Source organism: Oncorhynchus gorbuscha, linkage group LG22, assembly GCF_021184085.1.
Source record: "Oncorhynchus gorbuscha isolate QuinsamMale2020 ecotype Even-year linkage group LG22, OgorEven_v1.0, whole genome shotgun sequence".
NCBI lineage: Eukaryota > Metazoa > Chordata > Actinopteri > Salmoniformes > Salmonidae > Oncorhynchus > Oncorhynchus gorbuscha.
This window is the reverse complement of record NC_060194.1, coordinates 34,917,238-34,932,734: the sequence shown is the minus strand read 5'-3', so window position 1 is coordinate 34,932,734 and position 15,497 is coordinate 34,917,238. Positions and strand designations below refer to the sequence as shown.

The 15,497-nt window shown below is 43.5% G+C and overlaps 1 protein-coding gene across 3 annotated transcripts in view; it reads right to left on the bottom strand.

Annotated features, from left to right (window-relative positions):
- The window catches only part of LOC124009773 (ephrin type-A receptor 3-like), a 255,550-nt gene that overhangs the window by 171,007 nt on the left and 69,046 nt on the right, over positions 1-15,497 (bottom strand). For all 3 annotated transcript variants that reach the window (XM_046321925.1, XM_046321926.1, XM_046321927.1), the window contains exons 2-5: positions 14,169-14,233; positions 7,599-7,799; positions 6,182-6,289; positions 4,044-4,395 (exon numbers count right to left, since the gene is read on the bottom strand). In XM_046321925.1, coding sequence (XP_046177881.1) covers positions 4,044-4,395; positions 6,182-6,289; positions 7,599-7,799; positions 14,169-14,233 — 726 coding nt within the window. The remainder of the gene's footprint in view (positions 1-4,043; positions 4,396-6,181; positions 6,290-7,598; positions 7,800-14,168; positions 14,234-15,497) is intronic.

The window sequence follows — 15,497 nt, the reverse complement described above, 5'->3', positions numbered from 1 at the left end:
ACAGCACCACCTAGGCAAGCACCATGGTCTTGTAGCGGATGCAGCTTCAACTGGAAGCCAGTGGAGAGAACGGAGGAGCGGGGTGACGTGAGAGAACTTGGGAAGGTTGAACACCAGACGGGCTGCGGCGTTCTGGATGAGTTGAAGGGGTTTAATGGCACAGGCAGGGAGCCCAGCCAACAGCAGTTGCAGTAATCCAGACGGGAGATGACAAGTGCCTGGATTAGGACCTGCGCCGCTTCCTGTGTGAGGCAGGGTCGTACACACGGATGTTGTAGAGCATGAACCTACAGGAACGGGCCACCGCCTTGATGTTAGTTGAGAACGACAGGGTGTTGTCCAGGATCACGCCACAGGTTCTTGGCGCTCTGGAGGAGGACACAATGGAGTTGTCAACCTTTATTGATGGGAGATCATGGAACGGGCAGTCCTTCCCGGGAGGAAGAGCAGCTCCGTCTTGCCGAGGTTCAGCTTGAGGTGGTGATCAGTCATCCACACTGATATGTAGAAAAAAAAACAGACATGCAGAGATGCGTGCCACCTGGTCATCAGAAGGGGGAAAGGAGAAGATTAATTGTGTGCAGATTGCATAGCAATGATAAGAGAGACCATGTGAGGTTATGACAGAGCCAAGTGACTTGGTGTATAGCAGAAAGGAGAGGGCCAAGAACAGAGCCCTGTGGGGACACCAGTGGTGAAAATGGTGAGGAGACAGATTTCGCCATGCCACCTGGTACAGCGACCTGTCAGGTAGGCTCAATAGCTGTGGAAGCCGTGCCGGAGATGCCCAGCTCGGAGAGGGTGGAGCAGGAGGATCTGATGGTTCACGGTATCGAAGGCAGCCGATAGATCTAGAAGGATGAATGGAAGCAAGTCCCTGCAGCAATGTTCCAACATCTAGGAGAAAGTCTGCCCAGAAGAGTGGCTGTTATAGCAGCAAAGATTGGACAAAACTCCATATTAATGCCCATGATTTTGGAATGAGATGTTCGACGAGCAGGTGTCCACATACTTTTAGTAATGTAGTGTATGTCAATGTAACACATAGGTGAGAGCTCAACTTCAAAACACAATAAAAGAGACTTGTTATTTGGTAGAATAGCAGACGCATGAATATCCTCCTCTCTCTCTGTGTGTCTCTGTGAACAGCCATTCCCTGCACACACAGCAGCACCTCGCTTTAACTCATTGCTTTAGATGACACACACACACACATACACACACACACTCACACCACGCACACACCACACATACACACACACACACACCACGCATACACTAAAGATGGAATACCATGGAACACACACACACACTGACTCATACACACACACTTTTGCTCACACACACACATACACACACACACCACACATACACACACACTCACCACGCATAAACACACCTCCCAGCATACACACACTTCTACACACACATGAACATTATCCACGCACGCATAGGGGGTTACACATAAAACACACCACGCACACACACACACACACACACACACACACACACACACACACACACACACACACACACACACACACACACACACACACACACACACACACACACACACACACACACACACACACACACACACACACACACACACACACACTTTGCTTGACTCATTTATTCTCTCTGGACAGGATTTTTTTTTTTTTTTTTTCACCTTTATTTAACCAGGTAGGCTAGTTGAGAACAAGTTCTCATTTGCAACTGCGACCTGGCCAAGATAAAGCATAGCAGTGTGAACAGACAACACAGAGTTACACATGGAGTAAACAATTAACAAGTCAATAACACAGTAGAAAAAAAGGGGAGTCTATATACAATGTGTGCAAAAGGCATGAGGAGGTAGGCGAATAATAAAAATTTTGCAGATTAACACTGGAGTGATAAATTATCAGATGGTCATGTACAGGTAGAGATATTGGTGTGCAAAAGAGCAGAAAAGTAAATAAATAAAAACTGTGGGGATGAGGTAGGTGAAAATGGGTGGGCTATTTACCAATAGACTATGTACAGCTGCAGCGGTCGGTTAGCTGCTCAGATAGCTGATGTTTGAAGTTGGTGAGGGAGATAAAAGTCTCCAACTTCAGCAATTTTTGCAATGAGTCACACAACAGACTGATGAGGTCACTAAAGGTCAGAGGTGGACCTGGAGTTTCAATCAAGTTTTAACTGTGGGTTCGTAAAATAGTGTTAAGAAGCAGTAAAACTGTGGTCATTCCACTATAGTAATCTGACACAATCTGACAGAATAATAATCTCACAATGAAAAGCACCAAGCAATAGTTGTTATTCTATTAGCCTCCTAGGGTATTTGGGCACCAGAACCAGTACTGCAATACTCTATATTTCCAAAGAAGAAAACTTGTATATGTTGTGCTACATTGTACTGGAGAAACAAACAGCATACCTACATAGAGTATCATGGGGTTTAGTTTTCACAGCTGAGCCTTAGACAGCCACTAGCAAGGACACAAACACACACACACACAAACACACAGATCCGTGGAGTTTTACAACTCAATACTCTGCAACCTGAAGCATCCCCTCTCCCACTCTAAAGATGGAATAATGGAACACTCACTTAGTTCTGACTCATACTTCTCCTTTTGCTCACACACACACTCACAGATACAAGTCCATACACACACACACTCATAACACAAACTGCCTCCCAGCAATTCCCAACCTTCTCTATGAACATTATCCTCGCTGCATAGGGGGTTTCCTAAAACTCTGACACACACACACACACACACACACACACACACACACACACACACATACACACACACACACACACACACACACACACACACACACACACACACACACACACACACACACACACACACACACACACACACACACACACACACACACACACACACACACACACACACACACACACACACACACACACACACACACACACAACAGGGTGTAGTAACCCACATACCCACAATCTTTATCATTCCTTCCTGGTAAACCTCATTGTTTCCCACAGAGCTGCCGTCTCTCTCTGTATTCAGATTCTCTCTGGCACAGATTCTCAGTACTGCCCACACCGCAGGAGGTTGGTGGCACCTACATTTGGGAAGATGGGCTCATTTTAACGGCTGGATTGGAATCAGTGGAATATCAGTGTAATGGTATCAAATACATCAAACACATGGTTTCCAGGTGTTTGATGCATTTCTATTTACTCTGTTCAAGGACATTATTATGAGCCTTTCTCCCCTCAGCAGCCTCCAACGACACGGCAGTAGATCTAGATCCCACAGGGCACTAGGACCCATCTAGCAGGACCCACAGGGCACTAGGACCCATCTAGCAGGACCCACAGGGCACTAGGACCCATGTAACAGGACCCACAGAGCACTAGGACCCATCTAACAGGACCCACAGGGCACTAGGACCCATGTAACAGGACCCACAGAGCACTAGGACCCATCTAACAGGACCCACAGGGCTCTAGGACCCATGTAACAGGACCCACAGGGCACTAGGACCCATCTAAAAGGACCCACAGGGCTCTAGGACCCATCTAACAGGACACACAGGGCACTAGGACCCATCTAACAGGACCCACAGGATTTTTGCCCTAACACTACACAACTGATTCAAATTACGAACTAATCATCATCATGTTATGTTAATCAGCTGTGTAGTGCTAAGGCAAAAAACAAAACATGCAAGCAGGGGGCCCTGGGTCAAGTTTGATAACCCCTGCAATAAGCAACCACAAAGCAGAGTACAGTGTAATCACCTGATTCCTAATAGATTCACTGCCCACCTCATGGCTGTTGTGTGGTGAGCTTTCTGGAGCCAAAATGACTGCCGTGGCACTATTCGTTGGTTGTGTATGTAAAGTAAATCCTAGAACATGCACAAACCAATACACATTATATACATCGTACCCATTCACATTGAGGTAGGTCATTGTGTTCTTCTTATCCAGACCTCCACCATCAACACTAGCCACCACACACACAAACACATAAACACACACACACATTGGAACCACTTACGTTGGCAGCCATCCTTATGCTCCTCGTACCCTGGCTCGCACACACACCTCCCGATGGGCACCAGCCAGCTCCCGTCCGCGCTACAGTACATCCTGGGAGTCTCAAACTCCTGGGAGGCGTTCACACACACCCCTCGCACTTCCACCAGGGCTGAGTCGCCCCCAGTGACGGTGTCGGGGAACTGGGCCAGGTTGAGCACGGTGAAGGGACACTTCTTGTAGAAGATCCTGACAGAGACCAGAGCGATGCAGGCCCCCAGGTCCTGGAAGGCCAGGTAAAACCCCTTCTTACTCAGGTTACTGATGTCACGGACCTCTGTGTTGAGCTTCATCACACGATCTCCCACATCCACCTAGAGGGAGAGTAACAAGATATAGTCAGGGTTTATTTCCTCCACCTAGAAACAAGATTTAGTTAGGGTTTATTTCCTCCACCTAGAAACTAGATTTAGTTAGGGTTTATTTCCTCCACCTAGAAACTAGATTTAGTCAGGGTTTATTTCCTCCACCTAGAAACTAGATTTAGTTAGGGTTTATTTCCTCCACCTAGAAACTAGATTTAGTCAGGGTTTATTTCCTCCACCAAGAAACAAGATTTAGTCAGGGTTTATTTCCTCCACCTAGAAACAAGATTTAGTCAGGGTTTATTTCCTCCACCTAGAAACAAGATTTAGTCAGGGTTTATTTCCTCCACCTAGAAACAAGATTTAGTCAGGGTTTATTTCCTCCACCTAGAAACAAGATTTAGTCAGGGTTTATTTCCTCCACCTAGAAACAATTTAGTCAGGTTTATTTCCTTAGAAACTAGATTTAGTCAGGGTTTATTTCCTCCACCTAGAAACTAGATTTAGTCAGGGTTTATTTCAAGAAACTCCACCTAGAAACAAGATTTAGTCAGGGTTTATTTCCTCCACCAAGAAACAAGATTTAGTCAGGGTTTATTTCCTCCACCTAGAAACAAGATTTAGTCAGGGTTTATTTCCTCCACCTAGAAACAATATTTAGTCAGGGTTTATTTCCTCCACCTGGAAACAATATTTAGTCAGGGTTTATTTCCTCCACCTAGAAACAATATTTAGTCAGGGTTTATTTCCTCCACCTAGAAACTAGATTTAGTCAGGGTTTATTTCCTCCACCTAGAAACTAGATTTAGTCAGGGTTTATTTCCTCCACCTAGAAACTAGATTTAGTCAGGGTTTATTTCCTCCACCTAGAAACTAGATTTAGTCAGGGTTTATTTCCTCCACCAAGAAACAAGATTTAGTCAGGGTTTATTTCCTCCACCTAGAAACAAGATTTAGTCAGGGTTTATTTCCTCCACTAGAAACAAGATTTAGAAACTAGAAAAGATTTAGTCCACCTAGAAACAGGGTTTATTTCCTCCACCTAGAAACAAGATTTAGTCAGGGTTTATTTCCTCCACCAAGAAACAATATTTAGTCAGGATTTATTTCCAGTGGTGTAACTTTGAAGTACTAATTAAGTTGTTTTGTTTGGTATCTCATACATTACTATTTAAAAAAAATCTTTGACAACTTTTAGTTACATTTTGGTCCAATTACAAATGGTCCAATTCACGCACTTATGAAGAGAACATTCCTGGTCATCCATAATATCTGATCTGGCAGATTCACTAAACACAAATGTTTTGTTTGTAAATGATGTCTAAGTGTTGGAGTGTTCCCCTGGCTATCTGTAATAAAAAATAGAAGAAAATTGTGCCATCTGGTATAAGGAATTTGAAATTATGTATACTTTTACTTTTGATACTTAAGTACATTTTATCAATTACATTTACTTTTGAAGTATATTTACTCAAGTATTATTGAACTGGGTGACTTTCACTTTTACTTGAGTCATTTTCTATGAAGGTATCTTTACTTTACTCAAGTATGAGATTTGGTCCTTTTTCCATCACTGTTTATTTCATCAACCTAGAAACAAGATATAGTCAGGCTTTATTTCACAGTTCTGTTTTTGCCACATGTGTAGTAAGTTGTATGTACATTGCCTGTAATCGCAGGTCAATAGACAGATCTGGCATCCTCCTAATAGTTCCTGTTCGGATTGGGGGTAGGGTATGCTGATCCTAGATATGTAGTAAGAGGCAACCTCTACATTCAGAGTGTTTCCACTGACCTGTGTGAAGCTCTCATCAGCAGCGATGGTGTCTATCTTGATGTACTGACTCTCCTTGATGAACCACAAGTTGGCGTTGTTGGACTCATAGTAGAACATGTTGAAAGTCTGAATGAACAACACAAAACTTGACATTTATATTTGAAGAACAATTGACGTTTTGTTATGCCTTAGCATATTCTATGGAAAAACACTTGAACAGAAAGATCACCTCTTTTGCGTGTGACACTCTCTTAAAATAGCACACCTTGGTTAGGCTAAGATTAAAAACGTGATGTTTCGGTCAACCATGACCTTCATCAAACATAAAGCAAGAAGAACATTGCCAACATGGCAGGACAGAGTAATGTAAACAATGAGCAGAACATTGCCAACATGGCAGGACAGAGTAATGTAAACAATGAGCAGAACATTGCCAACATGGCAGGACAGAGTAATGTAAACAATAAGAACAGAACATAAACAATGAGCAGAACATTGCCCACATGACAGGACAGAGTAATGTAAACAATGAGCAGAACATTGCCAACATGACAGGACAGAGTAATGTAAACAATGAGCAGAACATTGCCAACATGACAACAGAGTAATGTAAACAATAAGCAGAACCAACATGGCAGGACAGAGTAATGTAAACAATGAGCAGAACATTGCCAACATGGCAGGACAGAGTAATGTAAACAATGAGCAGAACATTGCCAACATGGCAGGACAGAGTAATGTAAACAATGAGCAGAACATTGCCAACATGGCAGGACAGAGTAATGTAAACAATAAGCAGAACATTAACGACATGACAGGACAGAGTAATGTAAACAATAAGCAGAACATTTCCAACATGGCAGGACAGAGTAATGTAAACAATGAGCAGAACATTGCCAACATGACAGGACAGAGTAATGTAAACAATGAGCAGAACATTGCCAACATGACAGGACAGAGTAATGTAAACAATGAGCAGAACATTGCCAACATGACAGGACAGAGTAATGTAAACAATAAGCAGAACATTGACGACATGGCAGGACAGAGTAATGTAAACAATAAGCAGAACATTAACAACAATCCAGGACAGAGTAATGTAAACAATAAGCAGAACATTAACGACATGACAGGACAGAGTAATGTAAACAATGAGCAGAACATTGCCAACATGCCAGGACAGAGTAATGTAAACAATAAGCAGAACATTGACGACAGGGCAGGACAGAGTAATGTAAACAATAAGCAGAACATTAACGACATGACAGGACAGAGTAATGTAAACAATAAGCAGAACATTAACGACATGACAGGACAGAGTAATGTAAACAATAAGCAGAACATTGATGACATGGCAGGACAGAGTAATGTAAACAATAAGCAGAACATTAACAACAATCCAGGACAGAGTAATGTAAACAATGAACAGACGGACCTCTTTGCAGGTGCCAGGTACTCCAGGCAGGCTGTTACAGTCTCGGAGGGTGAACTTGATCTCGATGTAGACACGCTGGGCTCCGTCGCGGCCGATGTGTCGCGTCCTCAGCCAGTTATTCTGACTGGCCTCCATCACGTTACACACTTGGTAGGTACGCATGGGAGTGTTCCTCTCATCCATCACACTGATCTCTTCCCACTGCAGAGATAGAGAGAGGGGGAGGAAGGACGAGAGGGGGTTAGGGGATGGTGGGGGTGGTTGTGTCAGGGTGTGTGTGTGTGTGTGTGTGTGTGTTTGTGCCTTGTATGTGTGTGTTTAATTGACTAAAGATTTGTGTAAACTTAAGTAATCACGTAATATTGTGTGTACGTGCATGTGTATGTATGTTTTCATAAATGTGTATTTGCATGTCCACGTGCAGTGTGTTCAAGAGTTTAAGAGAGAGAGAGAGAGAGAGAGAGAGAGAGAGAGAGAGAGAGAGAGAGAGAGAGAGAGAGAGAGAGAGAGAGAGAGAGAGAGAGAGAGAGAGAGAGAGAGAGAGAGAGAGAGAGAGAGAGAGAGAGAGAGAGAGAGAGTCAACAAAAAAAAGACAGTCAACAAAACAAAGGAGATGATCGTGGACTTCAGGAAACAGCAAAGGGAGCACCCCCTATCCACATCGACAGGACAGTAGTGGAGAAGGTGTAAAGTTTTAAGTTCCTCAGCGTACACATCACGGACAAAGTGAAATGGTCAACCCACACAGACAGCGAGGTGAAGAAGGCGCAACAGCGCCTCTTCAACCTTAGGAGGCTGAAGAAATTTGGCTTGTCACCGAAAACACTCACAAACTTTTACAGATGCACAATCGAGAGCATCTTGTCGGGCTGTCTCACCGCCTGGTACGGCAACTGCTCCGCCCACAACCGTAAGGCTCTCCAGAGGGTAGTAATGCATCACCGGGGGCAAACTACCTGCCCTCCAGGACACCTACACCACCCGATGTCACAGGAAGACCAAAAAGATCATCATGACAACAACCAACCGAGCCACTGCCTGTTCACCCCACTATCATCCAGAAGGCGAGGTCAGTACAGGTGCATCAAAGCAGGAACCGAGAGACTGAAAAACAGCTTCTTTCTTCTTTCTTTTTTTTCAAGGCCATCAGACTGTTAAACAGCCACCACTAACATTGAGTGGCTGCTGCCAACAAACTGACTCAAATCTCTAGCCACTTTAATAATAAAAAATTGGATGTAATAAATGTATCACTGGTCACTTTAAACAATACAACATACCCTACATTACTCATCTCATATGTATATACTGTACTCTATACCATCTACTGCATCTTGCCTAAGCTGCACGGCCATCGCTCATTCATATATTTGTATGTACATATTCTTATTCATTCCTTTACGCTTGTGTGTATAAGGTAGTTGTTGTGAAATTGTTAGATTAGATATGACTGCACGGACAGAACTAGAAGCACAAGCATTTCGGTGCACTCGCATTAACATCTGCTAACCATGTGTATGTGACCAATAAAATTTGATTTGATTTGAGGGAGAGACACAGAGAGAGACAGAGATTGACAGAGAGTGACAGAGCGAGAGAGAGAGACAGACAGAGACAGAGAGAGACACAGAGAGAGACAGAGAGAGAGAGACACAGAGAGAGAGACAGAGCTACTTTGTCTTCCATCATCTGTTGCCGATCTGTTTCCACTCGTGCTCAGAGCAGTAAGTGAGAACACTTCTCGCATGAGAAAGAAAACATTTGTATTCCTTCAAGGAAAGGAAAATAAACCAGAGTGGTTTCATAGAGTTTCAGAGACCAAAGAGTGGAAGCAGACAGCCAGGTTAAAACACACACGTGCGCATGCACACACACATACACACAAGCGCATTTATGTATGCACGCACACACACTCACTCACACAAACACGCACACACAACGAGCCATCTCAGTTTGAATCAAATGTTGGGTGAGGAGTTGCACAGACCACCTCATTGTATAGACTAATGATTGACGAACACATATCACATTTCAGCATGTAAATCTCACACAGTCGTAGTTTTCTGGTCAGTGAAACTTTCCCTGTCATTAGACTTGGATTGGATGCATATTAAACTGGAGTGTTGGGGCGGGGGGTGACGAATCAGTTTGAGGCAGGGAAGAGACAGGAAAAAGACAGGAAAGAGACATGGAAGAGGAAGGTAGAAAGAGGGAAGGTGACGACAGGAGAGAGAAAGACGAGGGAGTTTGTGACTAGGAAGCCAATGCTCTGATTTTGAGGGTCATTTAACTTGATGGGCCGACAAGCAGGCAAAAGCTGGACGCATTTCACCCAAAGCCTTGAGTATTACAAAAGACTGAAACAGAGTCCCCCTTAGCTTCTTTAAATCCACTAGCCCTTCAGCAACTGGCCCTATCAATGATATAAACATGTTGTGTCCTATCCTATCCAGCTGGGACTAGACTACCACTGAGTTTATATCATTGGTAGGGCCAGTTGTTTTTCCCCTGGCCATGTCCTGTGAATAGGCTATAACTACCATGATGTTACGACTATGAGCGACATAGAAAATTGTTGCATTCTACTCAAGGCCAATTCTTTCTCTTGTCTTTTTTTTCTCTCTGTCTTTGTATTTCAGCATTTAGAAAAAGAAAAAAAAACGACAGATGAGGATGGAGTGAAAAAGCGAGCGAGGAATGAATTAGGGTAAATTTCAGATGCGGGTGGCAGCTAAATGGACCCATCTGTGTCGAACTGGGACCAGTTGAACATTACAGGAGGAGATACGCACATACACAGACACACACACACACAAACGGCTGCATGCACACACAAACACACACACACACACACACTGCACAGATGCACACACAGCTGGTTCTCTGGAGAGCAGTGAGTATGGACTTAAAGGGGAAAGTTATTGAGGGATAAGGAGGGCATTATGATGTTTTGTTTATTTCTCTCCAAGCGGACGTTGAGAGTGAGGATTATAGAGACTTCCTTGATTGTGTATGGAGCTGTTTCAAGTTGAAGGAATCTGTTCATTGTCAGACTGTTTGGTCTAGTGGCCACTTGGATGTCTTTACAGTCCCTCTACCTAAGGAATTGCTCACTTCACTTCTTAGATTCATTTGCTTTACTCTAAATCAACATATCCTTTCCACAGATTTTTTTATGTTGAACTGTAGCATAGTCCTGGAAGACATTTTAAGGGGAAATGTGAGGGACCTGTTAATCTCTCGTGGACAGACTACGTAGACATAAATGGTGTTGAGCAACTGACCAAATTACGCACGATTTTAGTTCTGGGTTAAATGAGAATAGGGACCTGTAAAATTCTAACAAACTAATAGCATAAAATGATACTTATCAATGTTTTATGTCTGTTGTTTCCAAAAGCCTCCTCCCACAACAATAAATATGAGAAAATCAACCAAACACTTAATTCAAACACGATAGTGTGTAAGGTTCTGCTTTTCTTTTCTTAGTCAACCTTGTGTTATTTTTCTTTGTGTTCTTGAACGTAGCCCCGTTTCTTTGTGTTCTGGAACGTAGCCCCGTTTCTTTGTGTTCTGGAACGTAGCCCCGTTTCTTTGTGTTTTGGAACGTAAGCCCTGTTTCTTTGTGTTCTGGAACGTAGCCCCGTTTCTTTGTGTTCTGGAACGTAGCCCCGTTTCTTTGTGTTCTGGAACGTAGCCCCGTTTCTTTGTGTTTTGGAAAGTAAGCCCTGTTTCTTTGTGTTCTGGAATGTAGCCCCGTTTCTTTGTGTTCTGGAACGTAGCCCCGTTTCTTTGTGTTCTGGAACGTAGCCCCATTTCTTTGTGTTTTGGAACGTAAGCCCTGTTTCTTTGTGTTCTGGAACGTAAGCCCCGTTTCTTTATGTTCTGGAACGTAAGCCCCGTTTCTTTGTGTTCTGGAACGTAAGCCCCGTTTCTTTGTGTTCTGGAACGTAAGCCCCGTTTCTTTGTGTTTTGGAATGTAAGCCCCGTTTCTTTGTGTTCTGGAACGTAAGCCCCGTTTCTTTGTGTTTTGGAACGTAAGCCCCGTTTCTTTGTGTTCTGGAACGTAAGCCCCGTTTCTTTGTGTTTTGGAACGTAAGCCCCGTTTCTTTGTGTTCTGGAACGTAAGCCCCGTTTCTTTGTGTTCTGGAACGTAAGCCCCATTTCTTTGTGTTTTGGAACGTAAGCCCTGTTTCTTTGTGTTCTGGAACGTAACCCCGTTTCTTTGTGTTCTGGAACGTAGTCCTGTCTTTCATTTTTGTTCATTGATTTCACCTGTGTTGGTTTCTCACCTGGTCTCATCAGCTCCCTATTTAGTTCAGTTCTTTCTGTTTGTATGGTTGAGGTGTTGTTTGTTTTTGACTGCCTACCTGTGTTTGACCATTGCCTGCCTGCGACCACGATTCCTGCCTTCTTAGAAGGCTTAAAAAACATCTTTAATTTACAAGGCTTAATATACATCTATGCGCTCTGCGCATGAATCTACACCTTTTCTCTCCCTGAGTATTCAGTACATAGTGTTTGCTTTCAATCTAAACTAAATAATTCTGAAATGATGAATATGGATGATGCTGTCCAATTTTCCCATGAGTGTTTGGTCGGAAAATACTATTTTTGTTAACCAGAGAGAACTGTTTAGATAGTGTGGAGAGTTTAGACACGCTCTCTCAATCATCACACAATCAGTGAAACTGTTGCTATAGCGATGGCAGTTCGGGCTGACCTCTAATTAATTATGTTCCGATCCCTTGGCCAATCCCAAAGAAACTGACCCGATTGTTTTGAAGTGGGGCAAAACTGTAGGATCACGGCTTTTGTTCAACCAATCATAGGCTTAACATAAGTTCCCCTTGCAATTATCTGGTAGTTAGAGATACTTACACATAATTGGTCATCAAACTCAAACAACGTCTGTTAGAGAGAAAAGAGTAGGGGAGGGGGCGATCCTAAGAAATGAATAAAGATATGGGTAGTGTGTAACTGTTTTCAATCCCTCGGCAGAAATGCCCCCGCTGTGTGACATAAATGGATTGGCCAGACTCCGGCACACATCTGGCTCTGGGTGGGCCATATGAAGTCTGACCAGCGGGCGTCAAGTGGCGGTGGATTGAGTCCGAGAGACAGCTATCCAGCCCAGGCCATATCTGAACAGTGGAAATGTCTGTCTCTGTGACCTGCCTGCAGATTCCGGGGTCAGAGTTGAAATAAATAATCTCCCTCATACGAAACACAAGATCCAGAGACCTACATACTGCTCCCCCTGCTCAGTGCCTCAGCTATACTTCCCTCTCTCTCGCGCGCTCGCTCTCTCGGAGGGCAGGTAGCCGAGCAGACTAAGTGAAAAATCTGTCGATGCTCTGGATAAGATGGTCTGCTAAATGACAAATGTGAAATGTCTCCCTTATCCCCCACCTTCTCTCCTGTAATGAGCATGTTCTAATTCCCCATGATCTTCCCTCTGTTATCCTGGAGAGTGAGTGAGGGGGAGTGAAGTCTATAATGTATGTCTCAGTTTCATAGAGTCGCTGCCACCAGTAGGACTCTGTGACAGCCTAAACGTTTGTTTCTTGAAAGAAAGAAAAGCCATGAAAAGATGTATGCATGGAAATGGTTTGGTTATGACTGGTGCTTGATTAAACTAGGTGTTTATCTTGCATCATTCAACTCTAAATGTGTATCTCCTCCTCTTCCATCTTCCCTCCCTCCATCCCCCTCTCTCTCTTTCTCTCTCCCTCTCACTCTCTCTCTCAATTCAATTCAATTCAATTCAATTCAAGGGGCTTAATTGGCATGGGAAACATATGTTTACATTGCCAAAGCAAGTGAAATGGATAAACAAAAGTGAAATGAACAGTAAATATTACACTCACACAAGTTCCAAAGTAATAAACACATTTCAAATGTCATATTGTGTATATATATACAGTGTTGTAGCAAAGTGCAAATAGTTAAAGTACTAAATGGAAAACAAATAAATATGGTTTGTATTTACAATGGTGTTTGTTCTTCACCGATTGCCAATTTATTATGTATATATACAGTGTTGTAGCAATGTGCAAATAGTTAAAGTACAAAAGGCAAAAATAAATAAGCATAAATGTGGGTTGTATTTACAACGATGTTGGTTCTTCACTGGTTGCCCTTTTCTTGTGGCTACAGGTCACAAATATTGCTGCTGTGATGGCACATTTCACTCAGTAGATATGTAAGTTTATTAAAATTGGATTTGTTTTCGAATTCTTTGTGGGTCTGTGTAATTTGAGGGAAATATGAGTCTCTAATATGGTCATATATTTGGTCATACATCTCTCTCTCTTTATTTTTATTTCTCTCTCTTCCTCTCTCTCTCTGTCTCTCTGTCTCTCTGTCTCTCTGTCTCTCTCTCTGTCTGTGTGTGTGTGTGTGTGTGTGTGTGTGTGTGTGTGTGTGTGTGTGTGTGTGTGTGTGTGTGTGTGTGTGTGTGTGTGCGTGCGTGCGTGCGTGCGTGCGTGCGTGTGTGTGTGTGGATCGGGGTTGAAGGGATCCCGTATGGCTGCCTGAGACAGGAAGTGGTGTCACAGTGTTACTCACCCCCTCTGCAGGGTATGCCTCCCAGCCCAGGTCTCCCAGAGCAGACATGGAGTCCAACAACGTCACTGCAGACAGATAGAGACAGAGAGAACAGACAGGTTAACACAACAAATAGAACGACAGGCGGTTAAATTGGTTCTTGGAACAGCTGTACTGTTTGGTCAAAGGTTTTCTAGGTTTTCTAGTTTGTACTGCGACCTGGCCAAAATAAAGGACAGCAGTTCGACACATACAACAACACAGAGTTACACATGGAATAAACATACAGTCAATAATACGGTAGAAAAAGAAATACAAATCTATACACGTGAGTGCAAATGAGGTAAGATAAGGGAGGTAAGGCAATAAATAGGTCGTGTGGTCGAAGTAATTACAATATAGCAATTAGACACTGGATTGGTAGATATGCAGAAGATGAATGTGCAAGTAGAGATACTTGTACTTCCGGCGCCGACAGAGATGGCCGCCTCGCTTCGCGTTCCTAGGAAACTATGCAGTTTTTTGTTTTTTTACGTGTTATTTCTTACATTAGTACCCCAGGTCATCTTAGGTTTCATTACATACAGTCGAGCACACCGTGCACCACTCCCGAGCATTCTTCTTGCCAATGTCCATTCTCTAGACAACAAGGTTGATGAAATCCGAGCAAGGGTAGCATTCCAGAGGGACATCAGAGACTGTAACATTCTGTGCTTCACGGAAACATGGCTCACTGGAGAGATGCTATCCGAAGCGGTGCAACCAGCTGGTTTCTCCACGCATCGCGCCGACAGAAACAAACACCTTTCTGGTAAGAAGAGGGGCGGGGGCGTATGCCTTATGACTAACAAGACATGGTGTGATGAAAGAAACATACAGGAACTCAAATCCTTCTGTTCACCTGATTTAAAATTCCTCACAATCAAATGTAGACCGCATTATCTACCAAGAGAATTCTCTTCGATTATAATCACAGCCGTATATATCCCCCCCCAAGCAGACACATCGATGGCTCTGAACGAACTTTATTTAACTCTTTGCAAACTGGAAACCATTTATCCGGAGGCTGCATTCATTGTAGCTGGGGATTTTACAAGGCTAATCTGAAAACAAGACTCCCTAAATTTTATCAACATATCGATTGCGCAACCAGGGGTGGAAAAACCTTGGATCATTGTTACTCTAACTTCCGCGACGCATATAAGGCCCTGCCCCGCTTTCGGAAAAGCTGACCACGACTCCATTTTGCTGATCCCTGCCTACAGACAGAAACTAAAACTAGAGGCTCCCAAGCTGAGGTCTGTCCAACGCTGGTCCGACCAAGCTGACTCCACACTCCAAGACTGCTTC